At 39.8% G+C, this 24,002-nt stretch overlaps 1 protein-coding gene across 1 annotated transcript in view; it reads left to right on the top strand.

Moving 5' to 3' along the window:
- Camk4 (calcium/calmodulin-dependent protein kinase IV) overlaps positions 1–24,002 on the top strand; it is a gene marked incomplete at its 5' end in the record, with an annotated part of 222,824 nt that overhangs the window by 129,471 nt on the left and 69,351 nt on the right. Inside the window, 2 exon segments of the mRNA XM_005382166.2 lie at positions 14,177–14,239; positions 16,077–16,159. Coding sequence (XP_005382223.1) covers positions 14,177–14,239; positions 16,077–16,159 — 146 coding nt within the window.

Raw genomic sequence — 24,002 nt, 5'->3', positions numbered from 1 at the left:
ATTGGTGTGTACGTGGCTACTTTTGATAGAATGGCCAGAAACAGCCTCTTGGTGAGCTGAGCGAAGAGGAAAGTCTGGAGGAAGAGCAAGTAGCACGTACAAAACCTCTGAAGCAAGGTCTCAGACTGGAGTGGGCTGGGGCTGGGGAATGGCACCAGGACAGTAGGGTGACCCGAGAGATCTTGAATGTGTACCTTTATTCTTGAATGTGTACCTTTTTTCAAGCACAGTGGAGTATCAGCAAAGGCATTTACATGTGGAGTGGCATGAGCTGATCTGCATTTTAAAGGTATTATTCTGGCTGCTCTGTGCAGAGGGAATGATTATAAAGGATAAGAATCAGAGCAGTGAGACAAGTTCAGAAATATTAGGGAAGGCTGCGGCCTTTAAAATGCAAGAAGAGTCAGCCCCGCATGGTGATGCGAAGGACACGATTTCGTTCCCTCTGCCGCCAGGTGAGGCAGCAGAGGAAGAATACAGATGTAACCCCGGAGAGGCTTTGCATGCAGACACAGGCCTCAGAGACGGGCGGGAGGGTGAGGGATGTGAGAGGAGGCCATTCTGAAGAGAAGAGGTCAGAGGTCAGGGTTGTCTGCACGTGTTCTTAAGCTGAGCAGGGTAGAGAGGGAAGAAGCAGTGAGAAGAGTGCTGTGCAGATGACAAAGGCCTTTCTGCGGTACACACCAGGCTCTTCCCACCCTCTGAGGAACCAGATCTGTCTCTAGTGAGGGCCTGGCGTCATCCACATCTATTCTGTACACCTTATTCAGTTTATTATCCCCCCCACCAGTAATATTTTAAGCCTGTTTCATTGATGGTCAAGTAAAAACTGTTCTCTGTGGAAAGGATTTCTGGGATCTGTAAGCAGACAGGCTTGTGTTGAGGATCTAAGAATGAAAGAACAGAGGTGACTACTTTTGGAGGAGCTGCCCTGCTGAGAATCTACCTGCTTTTCATTTTTTGTTTTGTTTTGTTTTGAGACAGGGCCTCGCTATGTAGCACAGGCTGCCAGACTCACAGCAATCCTCCTGCCTCAGCCTCCCAAGTGCTGGAATTACAAGCGTGCGTCACCACACCCGGTGCCCTACCTGTCTTACAGTAGAGGCTTCAGGTTCCAATTATAGGTGCCCTTCTTTCTGGGATAAGCTTCACAGTTATATTTGTCTTGCCTAAAATTTATTCCATTCCTTGGCTTCCTCTCCTGCTGGGAAGCTCTGATTTCTTCTTCTGCCCATCCTGTCTTAGAGTCTGCAGGGAGTAGGAGGTGGGGAATAACAGAACTGTCCGAGAACTTTGAGCCTCACAGTTTTCAAGGTTGGTGTTATTTGCTTGGAATGCCTTTTCAGAGTCTGTCTCCCCACACTGATTAGAGCAAAGATGGCTTCACCTCAATGTTAAGGGTAAAACAGAGTGTTGGTTTCCCTTACAATTTACACCTCTCTCCTGTCCCACCCCACTATGTACATTACTTGTCACTGCTCTGTACTTAAACCAGCACCTCCCGTGTGTGAGTACCCTTCCATTCTACACTCTGTTAATCCCAAACTCACACTAAAGTGTCTGGGAGGAGAATATTCAATACAAAAGACGATCGAACATTGGCACATGCGTGTAATCCCAGCCCTCTGGAGTCTGAGGCAGGTGTATCACAAGTGTGAACCCAGGCTGAGGAATTTAGTGACTTAGTGAGACTCAATCTCAAAATTTTTTTTTTAAATTTAAAGAAGAACAGGGGCTATAGCTCAGTGCTAAGTTCCTGGATCCAGTCCCCAGGACCACACTCACAAAGAGAGCAGGCCGAGGAAGAGAAGAAGAAAGAGGAAGAGGGGGAAGTGCCAGGCATGGTGACATACCTCTAATTTTGGAGGCTGAGGCAGGAGAATGGCAAGCCCCAGCCAAGCCTGGATAGCTTACTGAGAGCCTGTCTCAAAATAAAAACTAAAAAGGACTGGAGATGTAACTCAGTGGTAGAGCGCTGCTAGCTTCAATCCCAAGAGCCGCAAAATTTGTTTTTAAAAGTGGAGAGAGAGTAGGAAGTAAGTGGTGTGCAACGGACAAGACCATTCTTCCCGAAGCTGTTCCTCTTCAGTGTTTATCTAGGTAATCAGCTAGAATAATTTTATTCTTCCTGCTTCTTAGGCCAAAAAGGATGTGGTCACTCTTTACACTTCTCTTACACCCCAAGCTGGTCCACTGGCTAACTCTGAGGCCTCCTTCTTCTAAGAGTATCCATGCACTGCTCACGTCGTTTTCACCCCCAGCCGGGCCTGCCCTGACCCTCATCACGTCCTCCCTGGATAACTTCTACCATCGCTTACTGGTCTCCGCACTTTCGCTCCCGTCCTCTTCACTTCTCTGAGTGCCGGGTGTCTTTGTGAAACCTAAATAAGACCGTGCTGTTCCCCAGTGAAAGCCTCCCGAGTGCGTCCGACCTCTCCCTTACTAGAGAACAGCGTTCTTACCGTGGTCAGCGTGGCGCTTCATGCTGGTGAAGAGCTTCTGCCATCCGTCTACTGCGTGTCTTCCTCTGCTGTCCCTTCGCTCTGCCCAGACGCGTCACTTTGCAGTTACTCAGGTCCTTCGAGACCCACTCATAGCCAAGGGCCTCCGTGTTTACTGTTTCTCTGTGTGAAACCCTCTCCCACACACCCCTGGCTGAGTCGTGTGCTGCTTTGTCAGAGAAGCCTTCCCTGGCTGTCTCAAACCCTGCTCTTCCTTGCTGTCTCCTTACATTGTTTTGCTTTCTTTCCTTTGTATGTAGTACTTACCAACACTTGGACATTTCTTTACATTATTTATGTATATTGTGTCTCTGCTAGAACATAAACTTCTCAGGGCCAGAAATTTATCCAGTTTGTTCACTGTTGTTGCCTGGCACCTAGGATAGCACTTGTATGTATGAGGTGCTCAAAAAATGTTTGTTGCATAAATAAGCAAAATGAATTGAGTATAGATGTAGTGTGGACTGGTAAATTGGTTGGTGAGGAGCTATAATGTTCACCTGGGTTTGCCTATATGTTCTCAGTGATTTAGAAGCAAGACTGCAAGAAGAGAATAAAGAAAACAAGGCATATCAAAATTTGGAGGAAAGAGGGCATGAAGTGTTCTATTATATAGCATATATAATATATATATAATAGACCATAAGATATCATATGTGATATATATCATATATATGATATCTTATGGTCTATTATATATCATATATATGACACCTTATGTTCTATTATATATGATATATAACACATGCTATATTATGTTCTATTGTATATGATATATATGATATATTATGTTCTATTATATATGATATATAGTAAAACACTTCATGCCTTTCTTATATATATAATATATATCTCAGAGTAAGAGGTCTGATGCCCCTGAAGACTTAGAGTCAGAAATGGAAAATGAGCCCAGCCAACGTAGCTGCATATTTTCTTCCCCGCACTTCAGTTCAGGCACAGATGTGAAGCAAAAATGCTGCTTTAACAAATTAAGGGTTTTTCCTTAATTAAAAAAGTACAACAGAGAGCAGGGAAATGACACGGGTATGTGCAGAGCATGCTTACACTAGGGAACTATGGCACCTAAGCTATGTAGGAGCTGTTAAGGTCGGGGGTGGAAATCAGAGTGTGATATTGGAAACTAAGGTTTCTGAGTTGATTCAGCTGATGGTAATGGTAAGCCTTTCCATTGGTAAGAATGTGACCATGGAAATGGATGGCTAAGGGAGCTATAGAAGGGATAGGAGAAATTGAGAGGTAAAGAGGCCAAGAGGCAGGCACATTGAATGGTAACTGAAGTTACTAAGAATGATGATGGTAACGGTTGAGGCAGAGTCATAAATACTAAAACCTTCACAGTAGGAGTGGATGACTACAAGGAGAAGTTGAGGTTATATTGGATGGTGGCACACGTTTTAAGGAAAATGGGAGTTTTAGAAGGAGGTTGGAGGAGAAATGATTTGGACGCAGCAGTAAAAAGCAAAAAGGATGTCTGTTCTCCTTGCAGACCCCATGGTATATTACCTATTGGGATAAAAAGGTCACCTCTTGAGACTATGAAAGAAAAATGACATAGTTATGGGATGCCCAGATTTCTGTCAGAGCAGTGATATAAAGGTGCTAGTCCAACTTGGTTAGAATTCTCCAGGTATCGGAAGTATGAGGTTTATCTAGGAAAGTCTCCACCTTTCTGTTTGTCCCGTGTTTGATTTTTGCATGTTCAAACAGCAGTACTTAGCCTCCAAGTCCTTGTAGACTAGCACTGTCATTCTTGAATTTAGCACAACTCCATTTGTTAAGTGTTTCCACTGAGCATGTTCGTGTCAACAGCAGTTACGTGTTAGGAACAGGGTGAGAGCCTGTACAGAAGGGAATCACCGTGAAAGCCAGGAGACATGTGGCCATGTATTTGGTTGTTAACAATTCGTATTCCACTTGTTTGCACAGAGAATTTGAGAAGCAAAATTCTGTGCTTTACATCATTCTCTGCGCAGTGAGCCAAAGAAGGCAGAGAAAGAACAGAGAGACACAGCAAGGCGCATGGTCTTAATCCCTGTAAAGAAAATGAGGCTGACCCTTTCAGGTGGAAATTGTGCATCACTTGACCGAAGCATGACAAACAAGAACAGCAACCTAGTGATTCAGGGCACCCTGGAATCCAGATCTACGAGGCGTCTAAGATCGCCGACTGGCTGGAGTCGCAGAAATCTGGTGTTATATTCCCCCCTTTTGTCTAGTTCATTCCCTAGTCTCTGTCCATCCACCCTTCCCACAGCGCAGAAACTGTTTTCTCCCTTGTTAAGTCCTCAGTCTGTTCTTCTCACGTTCCTCAATCCTTCCCTTTTTCTTTAACCATCACGGCACTGACACGTTTGCTGTGTATCTTAGTGAGGGGTCAGGCCTTGATCCACCCCATTCATTGGCAGAGGCTTTTCTCTGGCATCGTTCTAGTTTTGTACTGAAGCTGGGGTTTCTTTCAGTAGTAAGAAATCTTGAGGGCCATTGAGTTTTGAATCTATATACTTAATTTTATTAAATTTCTTCATTAAGTTTTTTTTCTGTTTATAATCTTCAAAAAGTGTGTTTTATATTGAAAGTATATTAAAAGCCATTAATGCTGGCTGGTTCCACAGTGACTTTATGAGAAAGTAAGAAGTGATTTCTTTGAATGCTTCGGGTAGTTTAAGTAGAGGAAATAAAACAAAGATCTGGAGAAAAATCCCATGTGCTCAAGTCATTTGATGATTGTGCTTTTCATGTTGGCATATCCCTTTCATGTGACAGTCAGTTTCACAAAGGATGTAAGAGACAAAGCTCTTTCTGATGATCATGAAACACCATAAAGTGGAAAAGCAGGGCTGTGAATCCACTGCTGCCAGTTTCCTTTACCTAGCAGTAACAGCTGCGGAATGCGCTGTGATTAGACAGATCTCCTATGGGCCTCCGAAGATTCTTTCTGCCTACAATCAAGGCTAGGGCTGAGAGGCTGGAACGCCCTTTGGCCGCTTCACAAACCGATCACACACAGGCCTTTCTGGCTCTTTCAGCCCTTTTTGGATTTGAGTGAGATATGACATCTCCAGAGAAAGGGGTATGACATCACATGTGACCACTGCAAGGATTGCACATGCATCCAGAACGTAAGGAAAAGTAAATCCACGAGGCCAAATCTCACCAGGGGGAAGTGGGAAAGGAAGCGTCTTCCTCATTTCTGGTCTGAGGGCTTGGTGCAGCCTGCCTGGAAGCACTGTGTGCCACGCACCTGCCACGCTGTGACCTGCTGGATGTCTTCACATCTCACTGTCACACTGCAGCCAGTGTGCTGACCGCGTTAGTCACCCCCACCCACCTGTGCTACCATTTTCCTCTTGGTGTAATGGGTGTACATCTTCCAAGTAAAACTCCACAGGGCTGATCTTTGCCTGTTTTCTGAAGAACTTGGGCTAAAGTAGATTCCCTAAAGATTTTAGTAAAATATGTTTTTATATTTTAAAATCGTTACTAACAAAAACCTACTTTTCTTCAAGGCCTTGTGTAAATACTGTGTGTCTTCTTTTGGTGGTTCTCAAGATGACAATTTTGGTGGCCTTTGGAAGCTGATTTTAAGTGGCAGTAAAGGCTTTAGATTGCCCACTGACTTTTTTCCCCATTAACTTTTGTGGCTTTCTTGATAATTATTTTCTAGGAAACTGTTACTGACTGTGAGTGGCAATGTGGGAGTTTAAACTCTCTACTCAGTTCCCAGGAGTTTGGGAAGGGAACTCGGAAATAAGAGGAAATCACTAACTTCTGGGGGAAAAGAAAAATATTCAGAAAGTCGAAATGAGATGGCTGTGAAGACGTGACCTTCGACCTTCGAGATACACCGTCTTTGGAAAGATCTGCTCCCAGATAGGGCTGTCTGGGAAGTTGTGAGATAACCTTTAGTGACAACAAGTGGTGCTCTGCTCACCCTGCAGAAAAGGATTTAGTCCTGTTCTTGACTTCACAACCACTCATCTGTCCATTTCATCCTTATTTTCTTTCAACTTTACCCTTTCCTGGCTTCACTTTGACTTATAGTCCAGGTTTTGTCATTAATTTACTTTCTTTGCATGAATGATGCTTTCTCCTCCTTACTTTTCACTAAGCTCCTTTTTTTTTTTTTTTTTTGGTACCAGGAATTGAACTCAGGACCTTGTGCTTACCAGGCAGGTGCTTGTGCCACTGAGCTATATCCCTGGCCCATAAGCTTCTTCTTCTAAAATTCTAATATATTTCACTCTTTCTCAGCACCAGGTTAAGTCATGACTTCCACATTATTAAACCTGGGCTCCAACACTCAGGGGAACAGAAATGAGATAGTATTCACATTTTTCTTTTAAATTTTATCATTTTTCTGTTCTTTCTCTTTTGGAGTAGTGTTTTCTTTCATTTTGGAGGAGTTCTCAAATTTTGAAGTCTTTTGAAGCCCTTTAAACTCATAATATATTGAGAACCCCATAATATTTTCATGTATTTACTGAATTATATATTAAAAATAACTATTTAAAATTTTTTTATCAATTTAAAAAATGACAATAAACACATTAAATTATTAAATGATGAAAGCCCAGTAAATTTTGACACAAATAAATTTTTAGTGACAATAACTACTGCCCAAAGTAAAATTTATTTTATATATATATTTATATATTATATAATACATATTATATATTTATAGTGAGAAGAGTGACATTGTTTTGCTAATCTCTTTACTGTCAGGCTTAATAAAATACAGCTTGACTTTTATCTATTTTTGCATTCAATTTGTTGTAACTTATTGTTTTGTTTGAAACCTACAAAAAAATTCAAACCAAAAAATACGAAATTGTAAAAGAGAGAACCTCATATATTCCCTAGAAGGCCCTTCCAGGACACAGGGATCAATTTTGAGGTGAGATGGCTTTAGAGTATGTTGGAAAATAATTATTCCTTTCAAAATTGTTGTTGAAGGAAAGTTAATTCTGAATTCAAAACAGATCACATTAGAAGACTGTTATCCCAAATTTTTTACAATCTGACCTATTCAGAATGTTTCTGGAACTTAAATAATGAGTTCTCACAAAGAACTAAAAAAAAAGCATCCCAATATGTAATGTATGCTGTAACATTTTTCAAAATGATCTTTGTACTAGAAAATATTTTTTGTTGAGTATTTGTTATAATATGAAAAAACACAAAAGGTCCCACTATTTGTGATATTTTACATTGATGAGAAAAATATGAAAATGAGAGAAGATGCTGTCTTATATAAACTCAAAATGTCTAGTCAGAAAATAAATCCTAATACCAGTAATTTTTGTTTATTTTATGGAAAAAATGTAAAATTTCATAACAGAATGATAGGAGAATAATAATAGTTGATACATTGTTATCTTTAAAGTAGTTGCTCAGGGTACAAGATATGGGCAAAAAATTTCTCCAACTGATATTGGCACAAGCTTTCTTTTCTAATGAACTAAGAGACACTAGTAGTATAACTGACTTGCATTTTTCCCTTTTCCCTATTGTCCTTGCTGCTTTTACCCATCCTAGTTCCTTTTTCCTTTTGAACAATTTCTTCCCATTTCGCAATATCTGTTGTACATTTTAGACCTTATTCACTATTGCAGTTTTTCACACCAGAGAGATAATACAGTGTTTACACATGTGAGTCTGATTTATTTAATACCAGTAACCTTAATTTGGTATTAGGGACTCGGGTCCTTAAAATTTTCTAAAGCATCGTAATGAAAAACATATTTCACATTAGCGAGGAAATCACTGTTGATCTGCACAGGAGAAAATAATGGAGATAATATGCATGATAAAGTAGCAGGTATGCAGAGTAAACAAGTCTAGAGATCTAAAGTGCAACATGAACCCTCTAGGCAATACAATTGTACCATATATGAGATTCATGCTAAATGACTAGATTTTAGCTGATTGTGTCACAAAAACAAAAAGAAAATGAGTCACTCTGAGGCAATGAATATGTTGATTTTCTGCACTATTATAACATTTTTACTAGCTATATGTATCGTATGTTGTATTTTCAAAATATGCTAAAATGTATTAATAAATAGTAGTAGCCTATATCAGAATTTTTTTCAACAGCATCTGCATAAACTATAAAGAAGAGGAAAGAGCTTGTCTTGGTTACTTTTCTCTCATTGCTGAGACAAAATACCTGACATTCCAAATTAAGGAAGGAAAGGTTTATTTAGCTCACAGTTTGTGGAGGTTTCAGTGCATACCCGGCTGGCTCCAAGCCAGGTGGCACATGGCAGAGGCAACAGTTCATGGTGGAAGACAACAAAAGAAGCAAGAGCAAAAGGGAGGAGCAGCAAGCAAGCCTCTTGCCCTCCCTTACATTCTTTGCAAACTACCTGCCCCAGGGCGGGTGCAGCCCTCACACCCATAATCCCAGCCTTGGGCCATGGGTCAGTCATAAACTCCAGCAGCCTGCTCCTTGACTGCATGAGGCTTTGAGGGGGACATCCAGACACAAACCCTGACAGCTCTTTGGAAGAGAACTAACAGCGACATCCTAGTATTGTGGCAATATCTCTGTTTCAAAGATCTCTTATTTGGTACAAGTGGAATTTCTCTTGCTCACTGGAAAATTTCCATGAGATTTAAAATTTTTGACCAACAAACTTCCAGCATCTTGTTCTATTACTGACCTTCTTCCTGGACTATGCCATCTGTATCCCATGGATGACTGACATCACGGGTTATACCGTGTACCCTTTGCACCCGCTAATGAACATTTTTCATGTTGTACAGACATTGTGGTTTTCTTAAATGACTACTAATGTAAAAAATCTTTTTAAGTAAATCCACCAATTATATATAGAAGTATTTCAGTCATAGAAAATGACTTTCAATGAACAGTTGAACTTTTAAAACAAAACTTACGTTTTTTCTGTCTTTCAGTATTCTCAGATGGCATTATGTGGATTAGTGATTTCTTCCAAGTTAGATTGTAATATTTTACCGGAAAAGACCTTATTTTGTTTGCTTTCTCATATGTCCTAGAGTGATTAATATAGAGCTGAACACCATGTGCTATATATTCATTACATATTCATTATGCACGCATTAAAGAATAAATTCAGAGGTTCTCCAATCTCCAGGTCCATGGATTATGTTCTCTTAAGGTCAATTTTTAAATTTTTTTTTGTTTCAAAGCTTTTGAGAATATGATGAAAATTATGGATTTTCTTCTGTTCCACAAAAAACAAAGATTTCAAATTTCAACTCCAACCTTTCATATTGAGTAGGGCCAGCATTTTCCCATACTGCCCTACCATTTCATCTTATATAACTCCCATCAAAACAATTGACAAGAATCCCATAGCAGATTTTAGGTACAAATGCTACCTCATCTGCTAGACTCATTTGCCAGTTAAGCAGTTATCCTACATATATTTCAGTATAGATTCAAAAATGTGTTTAGGGAAAAAATTCTAAGCTATTAATTTGTACAGTCCATGTGGAATACTGCTAAGTAATGAAAAATGTGAATTCTAAGTCTACTGATGACAAGAGCTATTATAAATCAATAAGGATAGATAATTTGTGGACCAAGTTGGGACACGGAAGAAGCAGAAAAAAGAGCACTTCAGAATTTTGTGCAAATTTAGAAGGAGGGGAACCAATGTGAAAAATAATCAGCAAGGGTATCATCACTTGTTTTCCAACAGCCATTGTTCAGGACAGCCACGCCTCCTTATCTTCCTCAACCCTGCACAGGGAGAGGGCCCATGACCTTGCTGGGTCTTCTCATAGTTATGCATCTCTTACCTGTAGAAGTAGATGTAGAAAATAATGAGAATACTATTCAAGACTAGCATACAGTGTAGAAAGAGGAGTCTCTTTTCCCTTTCCTGAACAATATAGAATTGGAGCTTCTGTTACTGTGTTTCTTGCCATTTGGAAAGAAGAGAACCAGAGACACAAACGTGGCAGGGTGAGGGGTTACACTGTCTGAGTGTGAACCTCCGGACTGGGCTATGTCTGTAGGTAGCTCTACTCTGACTTTCCAGATACATGTGCCAGTAAGGTCCCTGTTTGGCTGAAGCAAGTTTGAACTAGGAGTTTGTTGCTTGACATGAAAAAGTTTTGATCAGTACAATGTCTGTCTGAATTGGGAAAAGTGGTTATACTTTAGTTTCTGAGAAAAACTGGTGCAGCAGCTCCCAAAGTTTTTGAGGCATAGAGCATTAGCTATATCAACATGTATGTCTTCCTTTACTTCTTCACTGTGAAAACCTACCAAGGTGTTAGACAGTCACTTGTGTTAGGTTGTTTCTCATGAAACCATTTTTCTCTGCTCACAGTTAACTGCCTGGAGTATCTGCACTGTATTAAAATGGAAAGATCATCTCACGCCCGCTTCTTTCAAGTCAGAATTTAGAGCTCATGTTGCATTTTTATAGGGGATGACATGCGCCCTGTAATAACTAGGCCGGTTTACACAGATCAGCGTCCACACAAAATACGTAGAATATGTTTTTGTTGTATAGAATTGTGGATTCATTTTAATTGTCTGATTTTCATTGGCAACAGTGTTAAAATACCCTGAGCTTCCTAGCTGAACACATGGATAACCAGAAATTTTTTATAGTTTAGGAAGCTTTACTGTGATATGGCTATCTAGTACTTTCTTGTATACTGTGGTGAAATAGACTCTGGAAAAAACCTGACTGGGAAAGGGGTTCTTTTCTACCTCCTAACAAACGTTCTTCTTTCTCATGAAAACTAAAATCACTGATGAATGGTGACTGTTCTCATTATATAAGGCATTCTAGGGGCTGACAAAGTTATATGTCTGAAGAAGTATGAAAGTATTTGTCTTAGTTATTTTCTTGTTGCTGACACACAGCAACAAGACCCCCTTCTTCCTGGGGCTCACACCCACTGGGCCGACCCGTCACACAGATGGACAAAAAGCTGCCAATGAGCAAAAGGCTTTCTCTCTACCCTGCGATCACTCATTTAATTAAGAGATTTTACTTTTTTTGAGCAGTTTTAGGTTTCACGAAGTTCTCTAATACTGTTTTTCCCCTGGTTTTTACTACCGTTAACATTTTTCATTGTTATGATTGATATTAATAATACAGCAACAAATGAAATAAAGTAAAACTAGTATTGACTTATACTTTACATAATAATTAAAATATATCATTTCAATAAACTAGTAGTGATGTAATAGTACACTACTGTTAACTAACATCCAGGTATACTTTAAGGTTAACTCTTGGTGTTGGACATTCTGTGGGGTTTGACAAGTGCATGCCTTATCCATTACTGGACACTCACAAATTAAAGGGGAAAAGGTTTATTTCTGCTCACAGTTTGTGCAGCTTCCATCCATAGCGGGCTGGCTCCAAGGCAGATGGCTTGGGAGAGGGCCCTGGCAGAGGAGAAACAGCTCATGGCATGGTGGGGTGGGAGGAAGTAGAGAGAGAGGGAAGCGAGGAGCTGGAATGAGATAGACACTTCCGGGCCACATGCCCAGTGACCTGCTTCTTCCAACCATGTCCCACCCCCAACAGCAGCGCAGCTGTAAACTCATCCGTGGACTAAGCCATTCAAGACTGCGATGCCCCCATGGTCCAATCACGGAGCTTTGGTCTCCATGTAGGAGCACATGAGGCTTCATGGGGACATATGGCTATAAACCATGACAACATTTATATGATGCAACTAAGGACAAGAACATGTAAAGTGTGTATTAATCCTTTTAGGATCTTTATTTTCAAAGAATGTGTGCTTATTGGGTAACATTTTCATCAGAGAATAAAAAGTAAATGAATGGGTGTGGTTCATCATCTTCAGTGTCATGATTGGTTATCACCATTGCAAAGGAATTGGATTTCTCCTCATGTCCACCCTTTCTTCCTCAAAAGGAGTAACTTAAAGCATAGAATCCATCCTTCATTTCAAGCAGTCTTTGAATATGTTCCCAGGCTGACTGTGAATTGTACACAAACCTCCTTACACCTATTTCTAGCCATGTGAACTCTGCTAGTCCAAAGATTCTAGGTGACCCATATGGTAAAAAGTACTGTAAGAGTACAGGTATCATCTATTCATTATTTTGGTGGATTTCATCAGGAGAGGTGTACACTGAAACCTTTCCATGTGCATATTATGACTTGTAGAGATACGAAATTCCCATTCATTGTGATTAAAAGAGTTAATCGTGGATTTAGAGAGGGAATTGGCCTTAATTTTGAAAATGGTAAATTCAGTGACTATTATCCCAAATACAGAGATCAAGTTGTGAATTTCAAAAGAGTTCTTTAATGGCCAGCAAAAGAAACTAACTTTTGGTAACAAGGAGAAAAAGGAAATAGAGTGGCTCATATAATAGAAAGTTCAGAGGACAAAACAGTTCACACATAGCTGAATTCAGTGCAGTTACATTAACAGAAATCTTTGTTATTTCAGCAGTAGTTTTTCTTTTGCTGGCTTCACTTTCATTGAAGTGATATCCATGTGGCATTTTTTAAAAAAATGGTTAATGGTGGCCACAGTGTCTCTTTTGTTCTCATAGTTTCAGAGAAAAAGAGAACACCTCTTTCACAGTCATTTGAGCACAGTGAGAACCCTCTGGGATGACCTGGGTCTGCTGAATATCTTTGATGCCATCACATATCCAGAGAACAGGGCACCCTGAGTGGTTGATCTGGGTTACATGCCACCTCTGTCTGAGGAAGGCAGGTGAAGTGATTGACACCTCCCCCGGATTTGAGACAGAGACTTACATAAGTGAAAGAAAGAGAAGGATGAGGGGTAGGTTGAGATAAACTTGTACCTTGGTGGTAACAATGATGATGATGACTTTTGTTTAAAAAGTGGAGGGGTGGGGGAGATGCTATGAAAAAGGTTTTATAAGTTGTGATAACTATCATAAAACTGTCTTTATAACAGTCTTAGTTACTTTTTTGTTTGTTTGTTTGTTTTTGTTTTTTTTGGTTTTTCTCCGGTACTGGGAACTGAACTCACGACCTTGCGCTTGCCAGGCAGGCGCTTTTGCCGCTGAGCTAAATCCCCAGCCCCCTTAGTTACTTTTTTTGTTGCTGAGACAATACCCAGCACCCAAAGTTAAAGAGGGAAAGGTTTATTTAGCTCACAGTTTATAGAGATTTCAGTCCATAATCAGCTGGCTCCAAGGCAGGGTGGCATCGCAGAAGAGAACAGTTTATAGCAGGTCAGAAGATAGCAAAGCAATAGGCAACCATAATAGCATCTTTCTTCCCCCTTTTATCTTATCCAAGCTACCCAAGGCAGGTGGCACTCACACGCCCTTAATCCTAGTGCTCTTGAGCCTAGCACTGCACTGTGAATCAGCTCCACACACTCTAGATCCAGCCATCTCTGAAAAAGCCCTACCTCTGACCACATGAGGTTTTGCTGGGGGGGATCTAGACATGAGCCATAACAGATACCCATTAGTTCTGGCTCTACTCCATGTGTGAAGCAGAGGTGGGATACACAGCTGAGAAAGAAAGGAGGAAGAAGACGTAAGAAACAAGCTTGGAAATTAGGCTCGGCCAGTAGCCTAGTGTGTTGAGTGTTTAATGCTTTATCTGATCTCTGCTGCTACGAAGATTCTTTTCTAAGATGGGAGTTTCTTTCAGTTTATCTATTTTGCCTTGTAGGTGGACAAGAAAATCGTAAGAACTGAGATAGGAGTTCTGCTTCGCCTCTCACATCCAAACATTGTAAGTGGTTTCTTAACTACTATTTTAAGTCCTTTCCAAAGCCATTACATGGGACTGCTGTCCTTTGCTGTCCGTGTGGATAATGAGAAGAAAATTCTCCCACTTTGGGAGCCATTGTGTCCTAGTTCTTGTCCTCATCTCATCACACTTTCAATGATTTGGCTGCAGAAATTTACATATCTATTTAGACAATTCCAAAATGAATGGATTAGCCATGTACACCTCCTTTATTTTTATGCATAAAGGGATGAAAATGGGAGAGTTTTATTTCATTCTAATAAGCTGCTGGCTTTCTTCCCATTGTATGTGTTTATCTTATTAATATGCCACTGCAGAAAAATCCTGTGAAGAAAATACATTGCTCTCCGAAGTGATTTCAGTCTCCTTTGAGGAGTATCTGCTTCGGAAACAATGTGAGAATGCAAATAAATGATGTACTTGAATGAGAAAATAAAACGTCCTCAGGAGCTCTGCTTTAGCCGATGTCCAGACAAACCTCTGAGGGAAATGTCTAGTGAAAAGCTTTTTGGAACCAGTGAAGTGAAAAAGAACGGAGTCATTTTCCAAACCATAATTTGTTTTTATGAATTAAGCCACCTACTTAAAAAATATTTTACTCACTTTTCTGAGAAAGCTGTAGTGTCTGAGGGAGCGATCTGCAATGCAAAGGCAAAGTACTTAAAACAATATATGCATTGGGGATATATTTAGCTATAAATAGCAAGTATTTTTCCTTAAAGGAGACTAGAAGCCAGCCAGCTCCTAGCACTGATTTAGTTTCTCAGTATCACCATCCAGGCCCCAGACACTGCTCATTCTACATCTGTATTGATTTCCACCCTCATGCTTTTCCGTCATGGTTCTAAGATGGCTGCTCCACAGTTTCCAAGTGTTCAGTTTACGTTCAAGTAAGATGATTGGAAGGGCCTCCCCAGCAGAGGCAGGTGAGAAAATTTCCTTGGAAACTGTAGTGACTGAATTGTCTTCAAATTTTATTGGCCAGAACTGGTCACAAAATCATCCATAACTGCATGGAGACCGATAGAGTAGAAAACTAGTCATAAATGGATGACCCATAGTGTGGGATGGGGGGCTTTACTTCCCTGAACAAAGTCAGTGTTCTGTGTGCAGAAAAGTAGAGAGAAAGGCTTGGGATGGACAACTAACAAAATTTACCATACTCAGTCTTCTTTTCAAAGAGAAGTGATGGGGAATTTTCCTCAAGTGATGTAAGTCCTGGCCACCGGAGTCCCACATCAATAGAGAAAAGTACTGCGCATTGATTGAAATATCCCAAATCTGAGTGTGATGAAAGCACTGGTGTGGTCCATCTCATCCCCGCCACCGTTCCTGTCCAAGAACCCTTTCACCCACCAGCAGTGTCTTGGTGCTTGAGGATGGCCGTTCCCTCACCACACAGCCTTTCACCGGGTCCTGCCCAGGCTCAGACCCTCGTTCCCAAGAGAAAGAGGTGTTTCGTGTGTCCACCAAGTGACGCTTTCACAGATTTTGGGAACTTGGGGTTTTGTTTTTGATTGTAGACTAATCCAGAAATTGGAATATTTTGGAAAACGTTAGGAAGTGTTTCTAGGGTAGTTATGAAAAGGAAAAATGTTAACGTTCAATAGGACCTTTGAAAACCATGAGGGGATGGATAAAATCCTCAACCTAGAAAGAGAGTGACAAATATATCCTTGCTACTAGGAGGAGGTACTTTTATTAAAGTCATTGAATATAGCAGTATTGCAGTATTGTTTTAGCCATAATTTTAGATATTTTCAAGAAAGATGAAAATAAGGGATTTGTAATATTCTTTTTATGTACATCTTTCCTCCAGATAAAACTTAAGGAAATATTTGAAACCCCTACAGAAATCAGTCTGGTCCTAGAACTCGTCACAGGAGGAGAGCTATTTGACAGGTGAGTTTGACTTGGATATCTAACTAAGGAAATGTTTGCTTTGGGCCAACAAAAAATATTGAAGGTAAAACTATCCTGAAATTTTTCATAATGAAAGATCATGTTAGTGTATAGTTTTTGCCTAAAAATAAAACTCTCAAGACTGATGCTGAAGGCCGGGCATAGTGGCGCACACCTGTAATCCTAGCACTTGGGAGGCAGAGGCAGGAGGACCACCGTGAATTTGAGGCCACCCTGGGCTATACCGTGAGTGCAAGGCCAGCCTGAAACACATAGTGACACCCTGTCTCAAATTAAAAGAAAAAAGAATGATGTTGAAGAAAGGTGGATAATATTCAATAAAATGTAATAATTTGGGATATATAGTAAATAAAAAGAGAAACAGTATACTATTTACCTTTGCAAATGTTTAATAAAAAGGAGAATTTCTAAATCATATTAAATTTAAATTAAATAGTAATATATAATGGGAATATTAGAAAATATTTGAGGAAAATTATAGAAAGTTAAGCATGTACTATAATTGTGTTCTTTACTATGATCCAAAAATGTAAAAATCAGTACTCTTCAAGTGATTATTTTTAAACCTACTTTCTTTAATAGTCCATTTTAAAAGTTTTATGTTTCAAAATAACAATGTTCTCTTTTGCTAATTTGTACCAACTTTGATTGTTTGTGATTAATGCATTACTCAAAGCAGAGATTTGAGAACAGGGAGAGGGAGGAAGCCTTTAAACCTGGCAGAACATTGAAAGCATCAAGGCACCTTATTTTCCTCGTGTCCACCTCTGCTCAGGAGAAGACCGTTCGCCCTGATGGGCTCATGGCAGCCCCTTTGCTGTGATCATCGGGGTAATCAACACAGAGTAGATCTGACAGAAGAGAAAGAGACTAAAAATGTGTTAGAAGGAAGAAGAAATTGTGCACTGATCTAAAGGTCTTGGTTAAGGAAAGAGGTGGGGAAGAACTGGGCTGCAGTGTACGGGAAGACAGCAGAGAATGAAGCCGTGGATCATAGTAAATGCTGCATACCCCTTTGCTGAATGAGTGAATGAATGAGCTGCTGCTAAAATGAGTATACTTTGAGGAAGAGGATATCTGAAGGGGTTTGGTGTTGATTGTTTTGGGAGAGAAACACCTCTTCCAACTATGATCTGAATATTTACATTGCCCCAAATGTATAAATTGAAATAATCACCCTCAAGGCCATAGTATTTGGAGGTAAAAAAATTTGTGAGATAATTAGGTTACAAGGGTAATGTTCTTATAATGGGATTAACTCCCTTCTAAAACAGACCCAAAAGAGAGTCCACGCCCTTTCTTCCATGTGAAGGACACAGTAGAAAGTCTCTGTGGATGATAGAGCCAGCCCTTTTCAGACACTGAATCTGCTGACACCATGGACATAGGATTCCCAGACTCCAGAACTGTGAGAAATAAATGTTTGTTGTGTATAAGCCACCCAGGTAATAATACATTGTTATAGCTACCCAAAGGGGCTAAGACACCTTTCTTCCCCCTAGTTGAATCTGCTGCCTTGCCAGGCACTTCGAAACATGTTCATATTGCTTTGCAAAGGCTTTTAACATTACCTAGAAGGTTTGAACGTTTAGGTGGGAAGGAATGAAATAGCTAAGCTTGATCTCAACTATGCATGTACTTTGCATGCTCAATTTTGTCCGTGTGTGTGTGTGTGTGTGAGAGAGAGAGAGAGAGAGAGAGAGAGAGAGAGAGAGAGAAAGAGAGAGGCAAAGAGAGTCATCCCAGTAATGCCATCAAATGGATTGACTCCCTGATAAAGTTATAGCCCACATGATATAATCACTTCCAAAAGTCCTACATCTGAACTTAGAAGTCCTTTTGATCCAAACCATAACAAATAGACCTAAGAATTGTAACATTTGGACTACTTTTATATTTAAGGAATAATGATCCAAATAGAGGAAGTGGGCATCAGAAGTCTTTATTTGTTTGATAGTCTCACAGTTTTGAATCTTGACTCTACCACTCCAGGATGAATAGCTAACTTAGACTAATTTACGTAACTTCTCTGAACCTTGGAACAACATTGAAGCTGTTCTGCGCTGCTAAGAAGACAACTTGAATAGATTATAAGATTAGATAGTTTTGTTTCTAAGACCATCATGTTCCCACGTGGACAAAGCTCCTCTGGACTAACTTATTTGGGTGTTGCCGAGACTGTCCTGTAATGGCTCCTTCTTGGCTGTCTCTTTGATTCTTTATTGTGGACATATTCCTTATTAAAGTACATTAATAAAACTAGTTTCTTGTCAGATGCTGCTGGCGTTTCACCTAGGCGGTCTCTCTAAGGAGACCGTGCATATTTTCCTGCTAATTATGGTCTATTAGAGGAAAATCTCATGTTCTTTAATTGTAAATAATAGCTGACATGAAACTACCATCTATCTACCAGTAGCACTTTCTATTTCTATTTATTTGAATAAACTGAGAATCAAGAGTCTCTATTTCCTTTCTTCCCAAGATTTCTTCTGTAGAAGAGTTTGAGATGGGATTTAATTCAGCTTCTAAAAAATATGAAAAACTGGCATTGATAAGTTTCATTGCAGAGATTAAATAAATAAAATATTCATATTTAACAGAAGATATCAAAAAATGGCAGACATCCTATAAAGCACTCAACCACTTTGCAAACTCTTAGTGGTTTTAGAAGGTAGACTTTCCCCTCAATATTATTCATCTCATTGACATACCTGAGATGAATCTGACTTCTCTATTAAGTTACTTAACCTATAGTTACCTTAAAGTTGTATCAAGTTGAAAATATATCCTGCATTATTATCCAATCTGTTGGGTTTCACTTTTTTCCTATGGCTTAAAAAAATCATAAATCAGACTCTCTTTCTGTCTTTACATCACACTAAAATTTATTTAGTTGTCACAATAAGAATTCATTCCGTGTCTAATGAGTACTGTAATAACACCTAATGAATGAATTGATGGAACAAGTGGTAATCATGTTAGTCTATTACAGTCAAGCTGGTTGTATTTCATTAGCAAAAGATTTACTGCATGATGCTTATAAAAAGTTAAACATAGTTAAAATGCAAGTGGAATCTGCTCTTTCAAGCAGAATTTAAATAGTAAATTATAAAGGAGAAATTATTAGAAATTTTGGAATGCAATCAGTACTTTTTGTATCCAAGAAAAAAATATATACATATGTGTGTGTGTATGTGTGCATACACACACACACACACACACATGCACACACACACACATACACAATTATGACATTGTGGGACTAAGAAAGCTCCCAAAGTTTTCTCTTCAGTCCTTCTCAATATGAGCACGATTCTTAAAACCTCAATATCATTTTCTTTCTTTCGTTGAACATGGTCTGAAGTTATTTGCTTTAAGAGTCTATTTTTAGGGTTGTTTTTGTTTTGTTTTCAGAAATTAATTGTATTCTACTACAATTAATTCAACAGTATCCCTAATCTGCTAACTAAATCAAAGTAATTTTTTCCTGATTTTTGCCTGATAACTCTAGTTTGTAAATATCTTGTGAATTCTTTATCTTGGCTTTTCTGCTTTTTTCTGTGGTTTTTGCTTGCCAGTGACAAATATTATGTTAAAAGATTATCATTTGAAGCTCTGAAAGTCATTTCTTCTCAAAAGAGCATCTTTTCTTTTGCCCGGACCACCGTTAAGGTAAGAAAGAGGTCACTTTAGTATAATCAGGTATTGGGCTGATTCAAAGCTGGACCTTCTCAGGGCTTGTCTGTTCCGTGCCAATTCCTACTCATAAGGTTTTGCTCTTTAAGAGTCTTTACTTTAGTCTGGGAGGTCTCACCAGGGTTCCCTTCCTCTGTGTGAGATGGCCAAAAGCTCCATTCAGTGCTCGGCCAGTCAGCTAGTGCCTTAGGACTCGTAACGCCTTCCGAGGGACTCAGAGGCAGCTGGGGGAAGATTTGCTATGCTAGTTTTCCTTCTTTCCTGCGTTATGGGTCCTGAAGCGTTCACTTCCTTGGTAACTTTCCGATGTTTACAAATAGATGTTTTTAAATATTTTATTTACCTTGTTCTCATTGTTCTTGCCCAGAGGCTTGTCTAGTCACCATCGCTGAGAGCAGAAGTTCGCATGAGGTTTTAAAAGTCTTTCACAGGTCCTAGTGTGTTTTCCACCCTCTGGGGGAAAGCTACAGAAAAAGCAGTTTCCATACTATGCAGATGTGGAAACTGAGAGCTGGTAAAGGTAAATGATCTTCCCAAAAAAGTAGCTAGATTGTCTATTGGTCCAGCCATTTCCTCTTTGCATAGCCTGACTTTCCTTCTTGTTAAATCCAGTCAGGTTCATCCACATCATGTCAAAGGGAACGCACTGTTGCTTATTTTATTTATGGAGAATCTAAGATGTCATTGGTTCTGTGTAGAACAGTATTTAGTTCACTCAAAAACTCTTGAAATTTTGGAAGGAACTATCCTCCATGTTTTTTCAAGAGCATAAGATAAAGAAGATATGGACAAGTATAGAAGTCAAGCTTGAAATTCGTATTTGTATGACTCCAAAGGAGATTTTGTTTCATTTTTATTTTGTTTTGGACTCGCCAAAACATAAAGTGATCTTTTTGTAAGCTGTAAGCTGTGAGTATCCAAGAGAAACAATGGTTATGCTTGAGGACTATGTGGTTAGGCTGTTAAATATCTGACCACATCCTTGTTTATGAATCCTAACTGCCGTTCCACTTCAGCATTTCTGGGCTTCTCACTTATGGGAAAACAAACTGAATGTTCTGGACATTTACCATTAAAAGAAGCTTCCAGAAATAAGATTTTAAGCTATATCTTGCCCCCATCTTCCTAGGCTTGTATCATGGTTAATACTATGGTTAACCAAACTCAAGAAAAGTCTGCACGGTTGTGTTCAAAATTAGTCATTAATGTAAGTTAAGTCCTACAGTATAGATTGTCTATAAAAGATGTTAGTCACTCTAATGAAGGCCATTTTTGAGTATGGATTTTGCAGGCACTTTATTATCATGATTTCATATATTCCTCATAGCAACACATATACAAAATATGCCCTGATATATACATTTTACAGACAAGATAACTGAGATCAGAGAAGTTCATTAACTCTCTTTAAGTCACTCAGTTTATGTACAATCTAGTAATAACAATCATTACATAAGAGTGAAATAAGTGCATCACATCCCAACGCATATGATTTGTCTATCGTGTCATGCTCCTTCTCTGTAAGGAAGTGTCAATTTTCTTACACTTAGAAATAAAACTTCAGGACTGGAGATTTAACTCAGCGGTAGAGTAATAGCCTAGCATATGAAAAACCTCAGGTTCAGTGCCCAGTACTGCAGTGAATGAATCAAGGAATCAGTCAACCCATAAGACTTTGGGTTATTAATTTAATGTTTTAGCCTACTCAAGTGTTGGGTTAATTTTAGAATTAATTGATATAGTTGTTTTTCAACCATGCGTGTTTTAAATGTATCTGTTTATGTGGTTTTATGCAGCTATGTGTGAAAAAAACATACTTTGATTTATACTAAATGTAGTCTACTTTTTCTAAAAGCTTGGCTACAAAGGAAAGGAGAGAGGTAAGCTAATTCAAAGGAACACAAGACAAATGGAGGCTTATTTGTTATTTCCAAATGTAGCACTGGGAGCACATCCCTTTTCTGGTAGGACAGAACCTGCACAGATGAGAAGCAGGAGAGATCTGTGTGACAGGGACTTACATATTGGAACAACATTCCAGAGAAGGTACTCAGAGGGTGATACAGAGAGTTAAATAAAGGAATTTGTTTAGTGTAGACTTGTGCTGCTTCCTCGGAAGTAGAAAAAGGTGACGAGATTCTAAAGAACCAGAGAAGTAGCCTACTTGGAACAGTTTTGAAAATGAAGTACAAAGTTGGAGGGTTACAGTGGGAGCTGAGATACAATACCACCTTGCTTATAAACTAATATATGAACCTTTTATGAATGCTGGGAAAAGATCTGAGGCTCCTGGGTTGAAGGTAATGGACTCAGTTTCACATAGCCCATCAAACGTTGTAGGCATTGCTTGTGTCAATTTCCCTTGCCATTCAGGCTCCATAAGGACAGACAGGAGCCCAGACAGATGTCTGCATGTAGAGTGTTATGGTTGATACATTGTGTCAACTTGGGGAGTCTAGAGGTTTGGCTAAGTGACTCAGCAGGAAGCCAGGGTGCTTACTTTGTATACATCCTGAGCCTGCGGAAGAGGAGCGCATGGAGATTATGTGAGAGCTACACGCCCCTTAGGTGGGGGTAACCTGTTTTACAATGTAGGGGAGGGAAAGAAGCTGCTTGGTGCCATTCCTCCCGTTTGCTCTGGCTGCTTGCTGTTTGGCCGCGATTCGCCCCTTTTGCTCTTGTTGCTTTGCTATCTTCTGCCTCTGAGCTAGCCAAGTATGGACTGAAACCTCCACAAACTGTAAGCTAAATAAACCTTTCCTTCCTTCATTTTGGGCATTGGGTATTTTGTCTCAGCAATGAGAGAAAAGTAACCAAAACATAGAGTGAGCATGTAAAAGAGATGGGATAATGCCAGTGTCAACAAATGGTAAATGAACAAACAAAAGGTGCAGTGCGGATTCAGTAATGCAAAGAAGACTTTTGATCACACTACAACATAGATCAGTGATGGCAAACCTTTTAGAGATGAGTGCCCAACCTGCAACCCCCAACCTACTTAGTTGTTGCCAAGTGCCAACACTGCAGTTAAACCAAATACTGAGGTTTTTGTTTAGAAAAACACATACATTAACATCTTTTGCTTAAAAGAAAAGCAGATAACACTCATTCTGTGGGTTTGCCACCACTGACATAGGTGAACCTCAAAACCCCTATACTAGGTAGGAAAAGCTAAACACAGAAGACTTTATATTGTCTGACTCCATTTGTATGGCATTTCCAGAAAGGGAAAGTCCGTGGAGACGTGAAGCAAGCATTTCTCTGGCCTGGGAATGGCCAAAGGCTGGGGTATAAAAGGTTTTGATAACTCAGACCGATAGGCTGTATTTTTCCAGTACTGTTGGAAATTTGTCTTCAAATAATATCTGGGGTCAATGGAGTAAGGCTCTTGGGGGAGGAAGAGGTGACGCTTGAAACTGAGAATATGAGAACAGATAAGGACAAGAGGGAAGACTTTTGAGGACTCCGAGTGTCTGCTGAGGCCAAAGACCACACATATTTGAAGACTGGTCTGCTGCAGTTTGTGTTGCCGGGCACACTCCACATCTCCCATGCGTGACTGGTTTCCTTAGGTTTCTATCCAACTTCTCAGTTGTCTCTTTATCTCTTTCCTGAGTTCCTCTTCCCCTCTCTACCTCTTAAGGATCCATGATTCCCTTAGATGTCTTCTACATTTTCTGTAGGTAAATTCAGTACTCACCAGTGGCGTGGGCCACACCGTGACTAGGAATTCAGCCAAAGCAGCCCATAATAGCAACAATCTACTGGGTGTTTTTGCCATGAGGTCCCACTGGCATCTCTAAGTCAGCATGTCCTCAAGTGAGCTCAGCATCCTTCTTTCAAGTCTTAGTCTTACTTCTCCTTCCTCTCTCTGTGAACTCACAAACTAAGCTAAGCAGCATTGATTTCTCCCTGCTTCTTTCTTTTAGTTCTTCCTGTTCTGCCCTTGAAGTTCCTCCTCTGAGAAGCTCTCAGGTTCATCCCTTCTCTCCTTCTCCATTGCTCCTGCATTTTGGATGCCACACACTCCCTTTCCCATTGCAATAGACTCCTCACTGGTACTAGTTTCACTCCTTCTGTGTTTAAAGCACGAGTTTGATCGGGTCAGCCCAGGAGGCTGCTCACT

Source organism: Chinchilla lanigera, unplaced genomic scaffold (assembly GCF_000276665.1).
Source record: "Chinchilla lanigera isolate Chin_1 unplaced genomic scaffold, ChiLan1.0 scaffold00017, whole genome shotgun sequence".
Lineage (NCBI taxonomy): Eukaryota > Metazoa > Chordata > Mammalia > Rodentia > Chinchillidae > Chinchilla > Chinchilla lanigera.
This window is presented reverse-complemented; position numbering and strand designations above follow the sequence as displayed.